Source organism: Pseudopipra pipra, chromosome 14, assembly GCF_036250125.1.
Source record: "Pseudopipra pipra isolate bDixPip1 chromosome 14, bDixPip1.hap1, whole genome shotgun sequence".
Classification (NCBI taxonomy): domain Eukaryota; kingdom Metazoa; phylum Chordata; class Aves; order Passeriformes; family Pipridae; genus Pseudopipra; species Pseudopipra pipra.
The window spans coordinates 8549220-8567551 of NC_087562.1; the positions used below are offsets into that span (position 1 = coordinate 8549220).

At 55.0% G+C, this 18332-nt stretch overlaps 1 protein-coding gene across 3 annotated transcripts; it reads left to right on the forward strand.

The window, feature by feature from the left end:
• Nucleotides 1-361: 361 nt before the first annotated feature.
• On the forward strand, nucleotides 362-18304 carry TCF25 (transcription factor 25). Of its 3 annotated transcripts, none has more exons than XM_064671071.1 (18): nucleotides 362-544; nucleotides 1448-1648; nucleotides 3270-3344; nucleotides 5195-5319; nucleotides 6612-6677; nucleotides 7844-7926; nucleotides 8383-8513; nucleotides 11283-11382; nucleotides 12187-12280; nucleotides 13098-13190; nucleotides 13670-13775; nucleotides 14091-14250; nucleotides 15466-15553; nucleotides 16114-16272; nucleotides 16857-16947; nucleotides 17158-17237; nucleotides 17865-17937; nucleotides 18063-18304. In XM_064671071.1, the coding sequence occupies exons 1-18, from the start codon at nucleotides 377-379 to the stop codon at nucleotides 18222-18224; spliced, it is 2055 nt and encodes a 684-aa protein (XP_064527141.1). In that variant the 5' UTR covers nucleotides 362-376; the 3' UTR covers nucleotides 18225-18304. The 3 variants fall into 3 exon arrangements, with proteins under 3 accessions (XP_064527141.1, XP_064527142.1, XP_064527143.1); XM_064671073.1 differs by lacking the exon at nucleotides 362-544 and adding an exon at nucleotides 645-732; XM_064671072.1 differs by lacking the exon at nucleotides 17865-17937.
• Nucleotides 18305-18332: the final 28 nt, after the last annotated feature.

Below are 18332 nucleotides of genomic sequence, written 5' to 3' on the forward strand. Positions count from 1 at the left end.
GCTCACATCTCCCCTCGCCATCCTTCCTGTCCGCTCCCACGGCAGTGCCCACCGGCGACCCTGCACAGGACCGTGGGAACACTCTGCTTCCCATTCCCATGAGCATTCTCACCGCCCCCAGCCTGTCTCCCCGGCCCATCCCCGAGTCTGCCCCGTGTCCCGAGGTCATCACCCTGCACCGGTCCCGTGGCAAACACCCCGTTCCCACGCCCCCCCGGGACATATTTCACGCGGGGCTTGCGAGCGGCGCCACGGAGGTCGCGGGGGGCGTGGCGTGGCCCAGCCAGTGGGCGCGCGCGGTGTGGGGTGGGCGGGGCCGGCATGGGCGCGCAGGCGCTGCGCGGCGCGGGGCGCAGGCGCGGAGCCGGCGGGGGCGATGTCGCGTCGGGCCCTGCGGCGGCTGCGGGGGGAGCAGCGGGGCCAGGAGGGGCCGGGGCTGGGCCAGCTCGGCATCGACCCCGGCCCCGAGCGAGCCCGAGAGGCGGGGCCGCCGCCGCCACCCGGCAGCCGGCCCCGCGCCACCGTCAGCAACCGCTTCGAGCTGGTGAGGGGGGGCAGAGCCGGCGGGTGGCGGGGCCTGAGGGGGCGCGAGGGTGAGCGGTTGGGGGGCGGTGACTGGAGTGGCAGCTGGGACGTGAAAGTCACTGGGGGCACAAGTGGGACGACAGTGACTGTGGGAGCGACTGGGGGAACAGTGACTTTGGGGGGCAGCTGGGCTGGCAGTGATTGGGAGTCCCCTGACTGGGCACTCATGGGGGGGCCGGTGACCGTGAGGGGGTCACCTAAGGGCAGTGACTGGGGGGTGTTGCGGGTGTCTGGGGGGATCAGGAGGGCTGGGGGTGACAGTGAATGTGGCAGAGGTGACAGTTGGTGGGAGGCAGTGATTTGGGGTCAGTGACTGGGGTGGGACTGAGGGGTTTGGGTGGTGGGTGGGAGGGGTGGGGAAGTGCAGCTAGGGCTGAACTCGGAGGAAATGGGAGGGAGGCCTGGGTTTGGATGTTGTCAGAGCTGGGACTGGGAAACTGTTTTTAGGAACATTCCTGCCACCATCCTGCCCTGCAGGAGCACAGTGCTGAAGGCTGGGAGTCGGGTGGCCCTGGTGGTACTGCCAGTTCTTTGGGGTGACAGAGCCTGGTCCTGCTCTGCAGACGCCTCATCCAGCCCTGTCCTTTCCCAAGGCCTGGCTGTAGAGCATCCTGTAGGAGCAGGGCTGGGTTTGGAAGCTCTTCCCAAGGAAGAGCAGAGTCCAGACAGGGCTGTGGTGTGAGAGGACACATTGTGGTGTCCCTGTGCCCCCCACCATGGGCTTGGGGCTATCCAGGCACCTGCTGGGTGACACACTTGACATGAGGGGTCATCCCCATCTGTTTGCAGGTGGAGTGGTAGATCAGATCCCTGGGGAATTCCATCCCTGCACTGTCCCTGCACCTTGTCCCTCTGTTTGCAGATCCCTGCCGAGGAGTCGGAGGATGAGCCGGTGACTGGAGAGGAGCAAGTGGACACCCGGCTCAGTGAGCAGGACACAGCAGGAGGGAATAAGGAGGGGAACAAGGAAAGGAACAAGGAGAGGAACAAGGAAGGGGCTGTGGCTGAGGACACGGACGATGGGCAGAGAGAGGGGGAGGAGGCCGAGCAGCCGGACCAAATGGTAACTGCCCCAGGGACACAGGAACAGGGCAGGGACACACACAGGGAGCTCAAACCCAGGAACTCGGGGCTCTTGGGGAGGACCAGCAATTTGGTGCTGAGTGCTGGATTTGTGTGTGGGATCCGGGGAGATTTTCCAGCTGCAGAGAGGAGGCTCCCAAGGAAGACCCTGTGCCACAGAAGAGCTGAGGCTGGGCAGGGGCTAGGAATGGTCTCAGGGAAGCATTTGTTTTGGAATAGGGGATGTGGAGGCTCCAAGCAGTGTCAACTAAGCACTGAATGTGCTTTTTCTCATTGTGATTTATTGTTGTTTGATGTCAAGATTCGCTCCTGTGGTTTGTATCAGCTCACAAGTGTCTCCTTGCAGGATTTTGTAAGGAAAGGGACATTTAACTAACAATTTTCCGTGGCAGGTTTGGCTTAGATCTCGCAGAGATGAGGGTTGGAGGAGCAAAGCAGGGTTGGCCCCCTGGCCTCACCTGTTTGCTATGCATTTGGGTTGTGTGCCCATGGGTTCTGGGCAAAGTCCGCTATCTGTGCATGTTCCAGCTATGCCAGTGGCTGGGACTGCTCTGGACAGTGGGTCCCTGTGTAAGCAGTGGCTCCAGGGGCCCTGACCCAGTGAGTTTGCTGTGTCAGCACCCCAGGACACACCTGTGGATTCTCCCAGAGCTCCATGGGAGCCCTGGGCAGGCGGATGCTGCTCTTGAGTAGAGCCAGACTGGGGCTGCACCTTCCCTCGGTTCTGGAACCAGTGTGGTGTGGTTCTGGTAACACCATTACTTGATAGGACAAGGGGCAATGGCTTCCCACTGCCAGAGGGCAGGGTTAGGTGAGATATTGGGAAGAAATTCTTGGCTGTGAGAGTGGGGAGGCCTTGGCACAGGTTGCCCAGAGAAACTGTGACTGCCCCATCCCTGGAAGTGTCCAAGGCCAGGTTGGACAGGACTTGAAGCAACCTGGTCTAGTGGAAGGTGTCCCTGCCCATGGCAGGGGGTGGGAATGGATAAACTTTGAAGTGCCTTCTGCCCCAAAGCATTCCACAATTCTGTGATTCCTTGCTGTATTATTTGCTAAATCCTGGAAATGTATTTTCCAGCTGTGTACACCCCAAGGAAGAGCCAGCATGGGCAGTGGTGTGCCTGTCACTTTAGGGAATGCCACAGAGCATCCTGAGCTGAAGCAGCTGCACCTGCAGGGAGAGGAGCTGTATTTTGCTGGGGCCTTGTGGCAGGTGTTGGTTTCTGTAGAAATGGGAATGACCATTGAAACTGGAAACTGTCCCGCTCACTACAAAGACAGAAATCCAGCTTGTTCTGGAGACTGATGGAGGCTGAAGCATTTCCTCCACACCTGGCACGGCTATACTTCTGTCTTTCCTGGTTTTGTAGCCTCAGACATTGATCTGAAAGTCAGCTGAGATTTAACCCTTTGGGAAACTCTGGTGCTTTCATCTATTTTCTCCTTGTGTCTTAACTTCCACTCTCTGACAAACAGGAAATGATGAATTTTGATTTTGTTTAAGGGCCCTTGGTGTGCTGATCCCAGTGGGAAATGCTCTTCTTCCCATGGAGCTGACACCCCTCAGAGCATGCTGACAGCTCTTCCCTTTGTCTTTGCAGCCTGCATCGAGTAACAAGCCAAGGAAGAAAAAAAAGAAAAGGAAAACCAAGAAAACTTCAGCAGGAGACACTGTGGTATGTCTGTGTGAGCTCTGAGTCAGGGATCAGGCTGATTCCTCCAATGGGGCTGACAAAGTGGGAATTCTGGGGTGGCTGCAGGAAAGATTTGAGGCAAAAAAGCCATTTCAAAATATAAATTTAAAGAAGCATTTTTGGAATCATGGAATCCTGGAATGGTTTGAGTGGGAAGGGACCTTAAAGCTCATCTCATTCCACCCCCAGCGATGAGTAGGGACACCTTCCACTAGACCAGGTTGCTCCAAACCCCATCCATTTTGGCCTTGGACACTTCCAGGGATGGGGCAGCCACAGCTTCTCTGGGCAACCTGTGCCAGGGCCTCCCCACCCTCACAGCCAAGAATTTCTTCCCAATATTCCACTTAACCCTGCCCTCTGGCAGCGGGAAGCTGTTGCCTCTTGTCCTGTCACTCCAGGCACTTGTCCAAAGTCCCTCTCCACCTCTCTTGGAGCCCCTTTAGGCACTGGAAGGGGCTCTAAGGTCTCCCTGGAGCCTTCTCTTCTCCAGGCCAAACACCCCTGGCTCTCCCAGCCTGGCTCCAGTCCTTGAAGCATCTCTGTGGCCTCCTCTGGACTTGCTCCAGCAGCTCCATTGGGGAGCCCAGAGCTGGAAGCAGCAGATGGATAAAAGCCATTGATTTTCTAAATTCAATGGGAATGCGGTTCAGGTGGGAGCTGGTTTTCTGGTCAGGTTTGAGTCTGAACTGTCCATAGAATCACAGAATCATTAGGTTGGAAAAGACCTCCAAGATCATCGAATCCAACTTCCCTGTTCAGTCCAGGGAGATCCTTTACTAAACATCCTGAGCCACAGGATGCTGAGATGCTGAATGGCTGGCCCACGACACCGGTGCAGGTGCCCAGCTGGCCACCTCCTCCCTGGGAATTCCACTCAGGAGCGAGCTCCTGAGGTGGAGAACCAAGTGAAGAGGCCATTCCCTCTCCCAGTCCAAGAATATCAAGCAGCAGGGAAGAGACCCAGACCCAGGCAGTTGAGTTTGCCAACCGGAGATAATACAACCTCTGTTCCAGCACTTCCATACAGAGCACGTTATCCCTTCCCTGTATGCACTCCACGTGCAGGGGCTAAATTTAGTTGGAAAAGGCAAGCTGGCAATGCTGCTTGGGTTTCCTGAATGGAATTCTGTGTTCCACCCACGGACATCATCAGGAGAATGTGAAACAGGCACGTAAGAAATGTGTCACTTGCTGTTTGTGGGGGGAAAATAGAGGGAAATCAGGGTAAAAGTGTTATACAACTGCTGGATGTGAGCAGCTGCATGGATTCCTGGAGTGGTTGGAAGATGGGGAATGTGACAGTTGGATTAAAGTCATGTGAGCGTTTGAGACCTTATCACAGGGGTCACAGCAGTAACTCGGGGCTTCCACGGAAACTAAATGGTGAAGGCTGGTTATTTAAGTATTTAAGGTATTTTTGGACAAGGGCATGGAGTGACAGGACAAGGGAAAAAGAGACCACTCTGAGAGGAAAGGGTTAGGTGGGTTACTAGGGAGAAGTTTTTCACTGTGAGGGTGGTGAGGCCCTGGCACAGGTTGCCCAGAGAAGCTGTGGCTGCCCCATCCCTGGAAGTGTTCAAGGCCAGGTTGGACGGGGCTTGAAGCAACCTGGCGTAGTGGAAGGTGCCCCTGCCCATGGCAGGGGGTGGAATGAGATGAGCTTTGAGGTCTCTTCCAACCGAAACCATTCCAGGATCCTATGAAGAGCCACAGCCCATTGCACAGGAATCAGGATGAGCTGGAGGCAGCTGAGTGGCATCTCTGCTGGGTGACCTGCATGATGCTGTGACTCATCCTGTAATAACTGCCTTGGATTTGCCTCTCTTAAGGAAGACAACAACCTGGAAGACATTGACAGCCTGCTGGAGAGGCTGGAGGACCCCAGTGGGCTGTCCCTCCCGAGCCAAGGTGGGCTCATCACCGACAGCCGACCCCTGCTCTACGTGGAGCACAGGTACTGCTGGACCTGCCTGGCTCTGGCCTGGGGTATGACAGGGGTATGTGATCCTCGAGCAAGGGTGCTGAGAGCTTCCCAGTGTGATCCAGCCAGGAATTCTTGACCTTGCTTGAAAGGTCCAGCTTGTGCTGTTTATGCATGTCCCTGTTCCTACCACTGCTCTGGGAGCTGTGTTTGGTTCTGATGGTGATTCTCTGCTGCCAGGCCTCATTGTAGTGAGTGGCAGGACCAGATTACCCTCCAGTGGGGCCTTCTACCCTCAAATCTTCTATAGGAGAAACTCTGCAGAGGTACCAGGAGCCCTGGTGTGTAAAGTTTTGGCATTGCATTCACTTGGCCAGGTACTGACTGTGAGCAGCAGCCCCAGTTCAGCACGTGCTGCCTCTGGGGAGGAGGAGGCTGAGGTGTGCCAGGGGCTGATTCCATCAGCAAAGCAAGTTAGACTTGTCCAGCCTTTCCCACATGTCACCTCAACAAAGTGGACTGAGCACCAAGTGTGTCTGAGAGCTGAGGGATGAGTCTACCTCGGACTTGAGGCCTGTATGGCACTGGGATTCCCTTTGGGAGCGGGCTGGGTGGTATGACCAGTGTGTTTCAGAGCTCTGGGCTGCTGCAGACACCAGCAGCTCTTCCTGTTGATGGAGAAAACATTTAAACTTGAAATTGAGACAATTTACCAGTCCCAGTTTGCTGTCCAGCCCCAATGCAGTGAAACTGAGTGTAGGATGCTTTGGCAGAACCAGGATGTTTGTGCACCTGGTGTTGGATTTAAACTTCAGTGACTTCTTGGTCAAGTAAACATGACTCCAAGATCTTTGAGAGCTGAATCACCCCTGGTGAGGGCTGGCTGTGCTGGATTGCAGTATTCTCACTCCCTCTCTTCAAGCCCCACAGCCTACAATCCCTACAATTTGGGATGAACACCCTGAACACTGCATGGAGGCTGGCAAGGAGACCTGAGCCTGTGCTCCTGAGCCCAAGGTTCTCCTGAAAGTATCCCAGATGAGGCTCCAGCTGCCCTGGAGAGGGCAGCAGCAGTATTCCCAGCTCAGCACCTCTGGAGCAGAGCGGAAGGGAAGCAGATCTGATGGAGCAGGGCTTTCCATGCCTGTCCTGACCAGTTTAGCCTCCTTTCTCCATGCTGTGCCCAATCAGCGGGGAGTGTGTGATGGTTTGGGGGTGTTCCAGAGGCAGTTTTGGGTATGGAGCAATGGGTTTTGATGGAGAGACTCGAGTGTGGCACTTTGGGCTGTGTTTAACTGATGGAGCCTTTCTTTCTGCCTTCTCAGAAACTTGAATCCAGAGAATGAGTTGAAGAGATACTTCGGGGCTCGCGCTGTGCTTGGGGACCAGAGGTTAGTCCAGAACTTGATATTAAACTGGTTCCAAGTCCAAGGAGGTGTGCCTGTCCTTCCCTTGGCACGGCTTATAGAGTCCCCAGTGCTACACCCGGGCAGGTATTCCCGAGCTCAGGGTGTGTTGCTGGTTTAGTAGTTGCTTATTGGGACAGAGGAATATTTTTGGTGATATGTGTGAGGTGGGGAAAGACTTGTCCAGGCTCTTACTTTTTCTTCTGCTGCTTTCCCCTCTCATTTACTGCCAAACCACTCTTCAAAGTTATTTCACTCAAGTTCACAGAGTATAGACCCTTAGGTTTTGGGTTTCTCCAGAATTTGTCCCTTGTTGCCATTCCAGAGTTTCTGGACAAAAAGTAGACCCTGAATACTTCCTGGTGTTTCCATGCACTTGCTTCCAGGGGCCCAGGGAACTGCTGCTCCCTGGATGTGAGGTCTTCGTGCAGTTTTCCACTGCACTGTGCTCAGTGTCATCCACAAAATCTCACTTCCATGAGCTGGTTGGAAAACCTGCACATGAGAAGGGTCTGAGCTCAGAGCAGTGCAGGTGGAAGCAGGAAGAGAGTCTGTGGAAGAGCATTTGGTGCTTGAGGAAGAAGCTGCTATTCCTTGGGATTGTCCTGTTCAGTACCAGGACTAGGACTTTGGGAATCATTGTGTTCCCTTCCAAATATTGGACAGGATGTTCTGTGATCCCTTTCTGAGGAGATACGACTCTCAGAGTAGTCTTAATCCTGAATTCCTCCTGAACCAATAAATTGTGTGGTATTGAGTATGGCTTAAACTAAATCCATTGACATTTGAAGGCCCTACTGGGAAAAGGAATGAGTCAGAGTGATGTGGGGCTCTCCTAATTGGACCTGGGAAGCTGTTTGAAGCACAGAGGCAGCTGAGAGATTGGCAGGGATAAAAACAGGGAGAGAAGCTCTTGAAGTGGAGATGCTGGGGACACTGGCTGGCCCAGATGGTGCACCTAAGGCAGAGCCTGGGCACAGCTACGTTGTGTTGCAAAGGCAAACGTGTAGGGCTCTGGGCACAGTTCTGTATGCTGCAGCTGGGGAAACAATTGGATCTCATTTTCCCCTGAAACACCCTTTTCATGGCTGATTTCATGCCTTCTCCTTCTGTTAGCACAGCGTTGTGACCTGTTGTGTTTATCTCCCCAGGCCGAGGCAGAGGCAGCGGCAGTATGTCCGCAGCACATGGCTCACAGCTCCCAAGAACACCTGGCCACGCTATAGCAAGACAGGTGAGGCTTTTGGGGCCACCTCCTGCCCATGGGTCACGTTGGTCCCCTGCCCACGTGACACAGATACTGCTAGAGACCTCAGTGAGCTGCTTGAAAGGGAACTGCTTGTCAGCTGGTGAAAATACACCTCCTTCCTCAACAGAGGACTCTTGTTGACTTGTATCTTAGCATTTGGGCTTGTTTTTCCCTATTTTGGAGGTAACAGGGGATGGATGCTTCCCATCTTAGCAGCATGATTGCTGGATAATGAGAAATATCCATGGGGAGAATGAGCAGCCTGGACTTCCTTGGTGGGTTTGGGACTTTGACTCATGAGAGGAGAGAGAAGAGTGAAATTCTCTGGGAGTTTCCAAAAACAGGTGTCGCTTTGGACCCAATGCTGTGAGTGAGCTTTGGGTGTGCTAAGAGAGCAGAAGAGGTTCTGTTGGAGTACCCAGGTCTCTCCTGCACCCCCAGGTATCGCCATGCGGCTGCTGGACACCCGGAGGGGGGTGCAGCACTTCACCTTCGAGCACCACCGCGAGTACCAGCAAGTCCAGTTCAAGTTCCTGGACGCTGTGGAGTCCATGGACCCCAACAACATTGTGGTATGTTGGGAGAAGGGGTTGGTTGTGCTGTTCCCCCCTGAGTTCCTGCAGCCCCTTTCACTGACAGGGAAGGTGGACTGGTGCATCCCAGTGCTCATGGAATTATTTGGGTTCGAAAAGCCTCTAGGATTGTCGAGTCCAGCTGTTCCCCCAGCAATGCCAAGGCCATGCCTGACCCATGTCCTCAGGTGCCACATCCACACATCTTTTAAATTCCACGTGAGATGAGAACTCCACCACTACCCTGGGCTGTCCATGAAAACATTTTCCCAATATCCAACCTAAACCTCTCCTGGTGCAACCTGAGGCCATTTCCTCTTGTCCTGTCCCTTGTTCCCTGGGAGCAGAGCCCGACCCCCACCTGGCTCCACCCTCCTTTCAGGGAGTTGCAGAGAGTGAGAAGGTCCCTCCTGAGCCTCCTTTTCTCCAGGCTGAGCCCCCACAGCTCTCTCAACCCCTCCTGGTGCTCCAGACCCTTCCCCACCTCTGTTGCCCTTCCCTGGACACGCTCCAGCCCCTCAATGCCTGTGTTGGGGTGAGTGGCCCAAATCTGACCCCAGAATTCCAGGTGTGGCCTCAGGAGTGCCCAGCACAGGGCATGGTCACTGCCTTGGTCCTGCAGCCACACCACGGCTGGTACAGGCCAGGTGCCATTGGCCTCCTTGCCCATCTGGGCTCATGTTCAGCCGCTGTCACCAGCAGTGACCCCAGGTCCTTTTCCAGTCACTCTGCCCCAGCCTGTAGTGTTCATGGTGTTGTGACTCAAGTGCAGGACGCAATACTTCACTTTGTTGACCCTCATCCTATTGGCCTTGTCCCCTCCATCCAGCCTGTCCAGATCCCTCTGCAGAACCTTGGGTTATTTATTTTCAGTCTCAATTTGAGCAGCAGAGCCCTGTGTCCCTCTGTGTGCGGTGAGGCAGTGCTGAGAGCTGAGCTCTGCTGTCACCTTTTTAATAAGATAAGTGACCTCCTGGGTCAGATGGGGATCTGGTGGCTGAGCCTTGGTGGCTCTGCCGAGCACGTGCCAGGTCACCTTTTGAGAGAGGAGCCCACAGGAACTGTCTGTTTGGCTGGAAGGGTGGGAATAAAGCTCCCTTGTCTTGGCTCTTCAGCTGGGAAAGGAGGAATATTGTATAAACCCATCGTGAACTGGGAGTCTAAACTAACAGATGTTCTATTTATACTCCTGCATGGATGAAAAATGTGTCTTTTCTTGGTATTTAGGCAACACAGGCTTTGTGTTGGGAGTCCTTCAAGCATGTCCGAGCTCATTAAGCTGTATGGTAACATTTATAGTTTGGAGTGATAAGCAACAGCAAAATTGCTCTGCACCCAACTAAACCATAACTGAGGGATGTTTCTCTGGAAAGCCTGGCCACATGAGCTGGGATACATGCCCTGGAGATGTTCCTTAAAGAGCCCATTGTCTGCTAAATAAAGTTTACTTCCTTCTGCTTTCCCACCCTCGGCTCAGGGCCATGGGGCTCACTCCAGCTCATCAGTTCTGCCTGGATTGAGGGATTGGGATTAAATGAGGCAGGGTAATTCCTGTGCAGCACTGAGTGTCCCAGGGGCAGCTCGAGCTCAGTCCCACACAGGATGGGCTTTGCATGGTATTTTAGTCTGGGTGCTCTGTCCCTCTTGAGTGGGTCTAGCTAAATTTGAAGACATTCCTACAGCTTTAGATCCTTTACGTTTCCATTAAGGGTAAAATCTAACCAATGGATTTGCCAATCCCAGACAGTTTATCCATGGTTGCCACAGCCCTGGCATAGCTGAAACCCAACTCTGCCTTGCTACTGTGGTTTCAGCATATAAAACATTATTTTTTGGAGGCTTATTGAGTGTTTTGTCTGCTCTTGCCGGTAGGTTAAAAGGGTCTTGGTGAGCTTTTCTTAGTTTTTCCCCATCACAGTGACCCTACATGAGAATTATAAAGAATCTTAAATTAGTTTTACCCCTTAAGGAAGCAGTTAAATGCCAGGCAAGTGGCTCTGAGGCAAAGGCTGGGCTGGGCCAGCCTGGCACACCCAGGCTTTGCGCTGTAGGTGGTCTCACTGTCCCCTACACTGCAGATGGAAAATTCTGGAGCTTTGGAAGCTGTATTTTTTCAGTTTCTAGGGAAAAAATAATCCCCAAACTCAACTGTGAGGAGAATTGAAGTAACTTCAGTATTTTCATACTGAACTGAGGTTTAGGTACTTGAAAAAAATAGCCTGTTTACAATATAATTAGTGAATGGAGAAGAGTTTTTAGGTGAAACTTCTCTTCTGAAGCCTGGAAATACTTATTTATTAATTATTATTCATTACCATTACTGGATCCTGGATTTGTAATACATATGTCCAAATGTCCTCTTACCACCCAGAGGAAGCAAAAACCTGATCAAATGCTCAGAATTGGTGAGGGGTAGATAAAAAATCCCAAACTGTAACAGTGCCTGCATCTTGCTCTTGCCTTCCAAAGGATCTGGAGGAGCTAGGAGAGATCCAGAGAAGGACAGTGAAGATGATCAAAGGCCTGGCATGGCCTCTGCTGGAAAAGCTGGGTCAGCTGGGAGGGAGCTGCCTCAGGGAAGCTGTCTCTGAGGGCTCCCATCCTGTATGGGGTGGGGAGAGAGCTCCCTGTGCCCTTCCAGCACAGGAACAGAGCTGCCAGGAAGCTTTTGGTGCTGTGTCTGGATGCTGGAAGGTACCTGGGTCAGTAAGTGCTCAAATTCCCAAGCCACCAGTAATGAAATGGTATCTTTGCTGTGCTCTTCTACAGCTGCTGCTCCAGATGAACCCCTACCATGTGGACTCCCTCCTGCAGCTCAGCGACGTGTGCCGGATGCAGGAGGACCAGGAGATGGCCCGGGATCTCATAGGTAAGAGCTGAGGTGAGGAATGGATGCGCTGCTGTGAAATTCTGTCCTGTGGGAGGGTGGTGAGGCCCTGGCACAGGCTGCCCAGAGAAGCTGTGGCTGCCCCAACCCTGGAAGTGTTTAAGGCCAGGTTGGACGGGGCTTGGAGCAACCTGGTCTAATGGAAGATGTCCCTGCCCATGGCACTGGATGGAACTGGTTGAGCTTTAAGGTCTGTTCCAACCCAAACCATTTCATGATTCAGAATGGACAGAAGGGTTACCTGGCCGTGGCAGGGTCCCACCTGTAGGACATCCCTTGTGGGAGGAGGGTCTGATTTAATAGCTCCAGAAAGGCTACCCTTCCATGGGGAGCCTGCCCAGCCTCCCTCCTTCTGCTCAGCATCCTGAGGTTGGTATGTGGGGCTCTGCCGCTTAGGTGGGCTCAGAGGCTCTGGGAGCCCCCAGCCTGTGCTGAGGCTCTGGAGTAAGATGGGCTGTTTGGGAATGGGGCATGTGCTCTGCAGCATGACAGGAGGGACGGGGGCAAAGTGAGGACAGGAACTTGGCTTTCCCGTGTGAAAATACTTGTGGCAGAGGCAGCTGCACCAGCCTCAATCTCAGAAGGGTTCCTTTTCCCACATGGAGCATGATCTGATGCCCACAGGAGGGAACAGCACTCACTACCCTGCTATCTATTGCCACCACATAGTGTGAAGTAGCTTTGTGCCTCTCAGTGCTGGGAATGAGTTGATTTCGTGTCTTTTGGGCTAAATGGAGTGCTGGGGGTGGCACTGTCCAGTCCCTGACATGTCCTTGCTGTCCCCAGAGCGGGCACTGTACAGCCTGGAGTGCGCCTTCCACCCTGTTTTCAGCCTCACCAGCGGGACCTGCAGGCTGGACTACCGGAGACCAGAGAACAGGTGGGAGGGCTGGGGAACAGCAAGGCTCAGCTGGAGCTCCTGGCCCACTTTGGACAATCCTGGGGTACCCTGAATGTTCCTTTCTGTTGGGGGCTCCCAGGATGGTGCTGCAGTACAGGCACCTCGTGCACTGAAGCTTCTGTACAAAGCATCCCTTTTCCCAAGGAACATCTTTGTGGAGCAGGAATTGTCCCTCCCTGTCACATCCTTCTCATGCCATTACTAATGGGCATTACCGCTCAGCCCAAAATGACATTTATTTGGTCACAAAAATCCTTGCTGTGTTTCCAGCCATCATCCCCAGCACTCACACTCCTCCCAGCACAGCTCTTTACATAACTCCAGCTCTGCAGCTGCTGGGAAAGGTGACTTTATTCTGGGAATTTTCCAGTCAGCTGACACAAGTCATCTCTCCCAAACTGCTGTACCTGGAGAGTGCTCACATTTCCAGTCCCTGTGGCTGACAGGCTTCCTGCCATCAATGACCTGCAACACCAGTTCAGGTGTTGGGCCTCCCCACTCTGTGTCACCATCCCCACACCACTGGGACAAGGTGGGATGTGGACTTCAGGAATTTACTTGTGTTGGTCCCGGTCTGTGGAGCAGGCCATGAGTCGTCTGTCCCTGTACTTGCACAAAAAGATAACAAAACTAAGAGATGAGAGTGGGAGGGGGTCTGTGGCACCCTGTCCCACACCAGGATGGGAGATGCTCAGGGGTGAGGAGCTGGCAGTGACCCTGTGTCCCCATTTCTAAGTGGCACAAAGTGCTTCTCTCCGCATGTGGCCTCTAAATCTTGCTGCTGTTCCCTACGCAGGGCTTTCTTTCTGGCTCTCTTCAAGCACCTGATGTTCCTGGAGAAGAGGGGCTGTCCCCGCACAGCCCTGGAGTTCTGCAAGCTTATCCTGAGGTAGGTGCCCCCACCAAGGGTGGGTGTCTGGTTTCGGGAGGCACACTTGGAACAACAAACTGAACCCAGCCGGGGGGGGACAGTCACTCCAGAAGGGTCTTGCTGCTCTTGGGCTAGGTGAGGGCTCATTCCCACCCCTTACAGCTGCAGGGTTTGTGCAGGCACCCTTTAGAGAGGGGATGGGTGACCAGGGGACCTGGGTGGCCCATGACTGCTGAGCTCAGTGGAGGAGATTTGTGAGGATGGCTTCAGCCCACTTAGTTTGTGGCCACTGATCCTCCTCCGGGGTGGTGACAGGGGACCATCCCCTCTGCAGGGACAGAGCATCACTCTGCCCTCCTGGCCATGAGGGAGCGACCGTGTTCCCATTCTCTCCGCTTGCTGAGTCATGGATGCCACTGGGAAAGTCTGTTTGACTCAGAAATCAGGGCAGCTCTCTCAGCTGTTGTGACACTTTGTTTCCTTCCCTTGCTCCGAAGCCTTGATCCCGAGAATGACCCGCTCTGTGTGTTGCTGTTGATCGACTTCCTGTCCCTCCGGGCCAGGGAATACACCTTCCTGACCCGCCTTTTCCAGGAGTGGGAGGTGAGAGGGGGCAAGCTGGTTCCTGGAGCACTCCCCATAGGATTTCACAGCCAGGTGATCCCTTTGCTGGGGGTCTCACAGCCCAACTGGCATCCCAGTGGTGTTGGAATGATCCGTAAAGGCTGGGCTGTTGGTTCCTTGTAATCCTGGGCCTCTGCAAACAGTTGTACGACCTCAAAATTGCTCACTCAGCCATGGGGGCACTGAGCCAGCAGCTGGGAACTCACTTAACCCCGGCAGCCAGATCCCCCACCCCATGCAGCCCAGATCCTGCTGCACAGCATCATTTCTCGGTAACTCTCCCTGATCCTGCAGAGTCACCGGAATCTGTCCCAGCTGCCCAATTTCGCCTTCTCGGTGCCGCTGGCCTATTTCTTCCTGAGCCAGCAGGAGGAGCGCCCGGAGCTGGAGCGGAGCCAGGCCCGGGAGCGAGCGGCCCGGCTCATCCAGCTCGCGCTCGTCATGTTCCCAAGCGGTGAGTCTGTCCCCGCCGGTAAGGCCGTCCCTGCAGGCTTTGTCACTGGCCTCATCTGAGCCAGGGCTGGATTCTGGGCAGGCAGATGCTGAGGCAGGAATTTGCAAATGGCTTTTGCAGGAGATGGAGCTCTGAGTCAGAGGGGACATGGTTGGGCAGAACTGTGCCTGCAGTGGTGTGGTGGGGGGGGGGGGGGTCCACCCTGGAGTAAATTCTGGACCCCTCCCCCAACACAGGCATTGAGGGGCTGAGTGTGTCCAGAGAAGGGAACGGAGCTGGGGAAGGGTCTGGAGCACCAGGAGCAGCTGAGGGAGGTGGCGGAGGTCAGCCTGGAAAAAGGAGGCTCAGGGAGGACCTTCTCACTCTCTCCAACTTCTGACATGAGCATGGAGCCAGGTGGCGATCAGGCTCTGCTCCCAGGGAACAAGGGACAGGACAAGAAGAAACGGCCTCAAGTTGTGCCAGAGGAGGTTTAGGTTGAATATTGGGAAAATTTCCTGGAAAGGGCTGTTCGGTCCTGGAACAGACTGCCCAGGGCAGTGATGGAGTCCCCATCCCTGGAGGCATTCAAAAGCCATGTGGATGTGGCACTTGGGGACACAGATTAGTGGTGGTCTTGGCAGTGCTGGGGGGATAATTGGACTCAGTGAGCTCAGAGGCTTTTCCAACCTTAACAATTCTGTGATTCAATGATTCTGTCCTCCCCCCTCAGACCACTGCCCCTCCACCAGCAATGGTCAGGGGTGGGCAAGCTGGTGGGGGAGAGAGTTGGAATCTTGGAGCAGGGAAATGTCTCACCTCCATGGGGCCACCTGGAGCAGGGACAAGCCAGTCTCCTTGGTTTTCCCTCTGCAGCACAGCTCCATTTTGGATGTGCTGTCCCCATGGGTGCCCATCACTCTCCCTTTCATCCCGTGGGTGCTGCTGTCCATGAAAGGAGTGTGCAGCCCTCAGGCCCAGGGGAGGGTGTGTGCAGCAGGAAGAACCAGCTCTCCAACAGGGATTCAGTTTGTAGGGGCTAGAATCATCTTGACTCCTAGTGTGGATGACTGAAATAACCCCTGTGCCAGCATAGAGACCAGCAGCATCCTCACCCCTTCCTTGTGTGGGTCCTCGTTGGTGCCCTGGGGTTGGGGTGCTGGCCTCTGGGATTGGGGTGTCTCTCTGCAGGGGTAACCAACAGATCCAAATGAGTTCTCTATCTTTGTCATGCAGTTCTGATGCCGCTGTTGGATCACTGCAGTGTGCAGCCTGATGCCAGGGTCGCCTCCCACCCCTTCTTTGGGCTGAATGCCCAGATCAGGTAAGGCCTGGAGATGTTCTCAGGGAAGGGATTGATTTTGCTGGCAGCAGGGATTTTGCATGTTCAGACAGCTAATGGAGGAGCTTGTTTGGGTTCCCTGAGTAGGCTCATTTGATAATGCCTCATTTGATAATCCATTTGATAATGGGTTTCCATAATGGCCTCTGGGTCAGGCTGACAGACCCAGCTCACCTCGATGTGGACAGGTCAGAAGTTCAGCCTGAAGCCTGTTGGTGTGCGTAGCGAGGGAGAGCAACGCGTGCATCCTCCCAGGGCAGGCTGTCTCCAACCAGTCTGGGCTCCCTGGACACATGGTCTTCCTCAGCACGCGAAGGCTCTCCCCTCGGGTCAGGGCAGTGTTCCCTCGTTTCATGGCTCTGCTTAACCTAAAAATAGACGGAGGCAGGAGATCTGGTGAAGGTGGCTGGCCACAGCCAGGCAGGAGCCTATGAGTCCTTGCCTTATGTTCCCACACCAAAGCCCAACGCAGGGCTAAGCCCTCACCATCCCATGAGGAGGAGGAGGAAGAGGGTGCTGTGAGTAACAACCATCTTCCATAGCCAGTCGCCCGCCCTGAACCAGCTGACGTCCCTGTACGTGGGCAGGACACACGCCCTGTGGAAGGACCCAGCTGTCATGGCCTGGCTGGAGCCCCAGACCCATGAGGTGCTGCGGATGGTGGAGGCCCAGGACCCGCTGGTACAGGAGGCCGAGCACAAGTGAGTGCAGAGGGGCAGCAGATTCAGTGCCTGGGACAGAGTGGGACCAGGGACTGGCCTGGGCAGCAGTGACCCCGGGGTCACTCTCAGAGCCCCCCAGCTGCTGGTCTGATGCTGAGGGTTACACTGTGGGGCCAGGAGGGCAGAGGCTCTTCCATGCTTTTCACAAATGGGAATGAAGAGCTGGACCTGCACTTCACGTCCTGCACTGCTTTTCCTAGTCTTGGCTGTCACCTGTGCCCTGGAGATGTCCTGGAGAGGGTGGAGGGTGGCCTGGAGGGGCAGGGATCACCACACAGGGCAGGTGGGAGCTTAGGAACACTTGCCAAGTTCCTGCGCTGAGAAACAGGAGAGAGCCATCAGATGTTGTCCTAAACCAAGGTCAGCTCACTCTGCTGAGCACTCTGTGCCGCTCTCTGCTCTTTCTCTGGAGCTCAGCAGCTGCCTTTGGCTTACCCTAAGCCAGCTCCATCCAATATGGCCTGTCCCCTGGAGTCAGGGAAGCTGCTGACTCTGCACTTGGAGCAGCATAAATGGGAATTTGCCTGCTAAGGGCGCCCTGCTCTGTCCCCTCCCCGCCTCAGGAGGAAGATCCGGTACCAGAGCGCTCCCAGGAACATCTACCGGCACATCATCCTCTCGGAGATGAAGGAGGCCACGGCAGCCCTGCCTCTGGTGAGGGCCCTGATGGGGTACAGGGGCTGTGGCTGTGCGTGATGTGGTGGTGCTTGTGTCCTTGCTGGGCACATCTTAACCCCAGGCACCCACCAGACCTCAAGGTGCCCTCCCTACGGGCACAGCTTCTCCATGCCTCTGTGTTTGCTGCAGCTGGATGTGCAGCCTTCGTCCCTTCTCCTTCATCCCTTCCTTCTCCTTCCCCTGCAGGAGGTGACCTCGCAGCCAGTAATGGGTTTTGACCCCCTCCCTCCTCTGGACTCCATCGTTTCTTACACCCGACCGGAAAGGTACCACCTCCACCCTGGTGCCTGTGCCGGCACAGCCGGCATGTTCCCATGTTCCCGGCACACCCTCAGCCCCGGGCCAGGCTGCATGTGGGCACTCAGTACTGACATCCTCCTCCATGGCAGAGGAAGGGCCGTGGTGCTCCTGACAGGCAGAGCTACAGGACAGACTGGTCCAGCCACTTCCCATGGTGGTCACTGGGAGCTGTTCCCAGCAATAGGGCAAAAGCCAGGGAAAACACGGGCTGTGGCTGAACTGGGGGAGTTTGGGGTAAATAGAGGTTTAAGTACACCCAGTCCTGGGTTACACACTGACTCACTCAGCAGAGCTGGTAGAATCACAGAATCCTGGAATGGTTTGGGTTGGAAGGGACCTTGAAGCTCATCATGTTCCTCACCATAGGCAGGTACACCTTCCCCAAGCTCCATCCAACCTGGCTTTGGTAGTGCTCTTAGCAACTGGTTTGCTCGGAGTTGCAGCTGCCTGGATCAGAAACCCCTGGAAATCCCCCCATTCCCTCCCTCGGGTCTGGCTCCGTCAGGGCCGTGGTTCTCCCAGTCCTGCCATATTCCCTTGAGCAGTGACGAACTGAGCTGTCCCTTCATCAGGGTGCCACTTGTGTCTTGCAGGACAAGCCATCCCTCCAATGAAAGCACTTTATCCCTCTTTTTCCGCTCGCTGTTGCCAAATTTTAACTTGCAGGTGGGTGCATGCTGGGCTGTGGGCACATGGTTCCCACTCCAGGAGCAGCTGCTGGCAGCAGCCTGGTGCTGGTTTGGCACCGGCGTTGTCTGTGTCCCTGCCACCACAGCACTGCTGTCTTGCAGGGGGACATCCGGCACGACGGGGACGACGAGGGCGGGGCAGGGCAGGACCTTAACCAGGGGGTGAACAGGCTGATGGCGGCCATGCGGGACATGCTGGCCAACATCCAGTTCCAGGAGCCCCCCCGCGATGACAATCCCGAAGGCGATGGGGACTGGGATTGAGCCCGGGGTGTGTCTCTCCTCAAACCTTCTGACATCATTTCCCAATTTGTGTTGCACTCCAATAAAGTCACACAAATGCACTTGCTGTGGGAATGGGCTTTTTCCGGG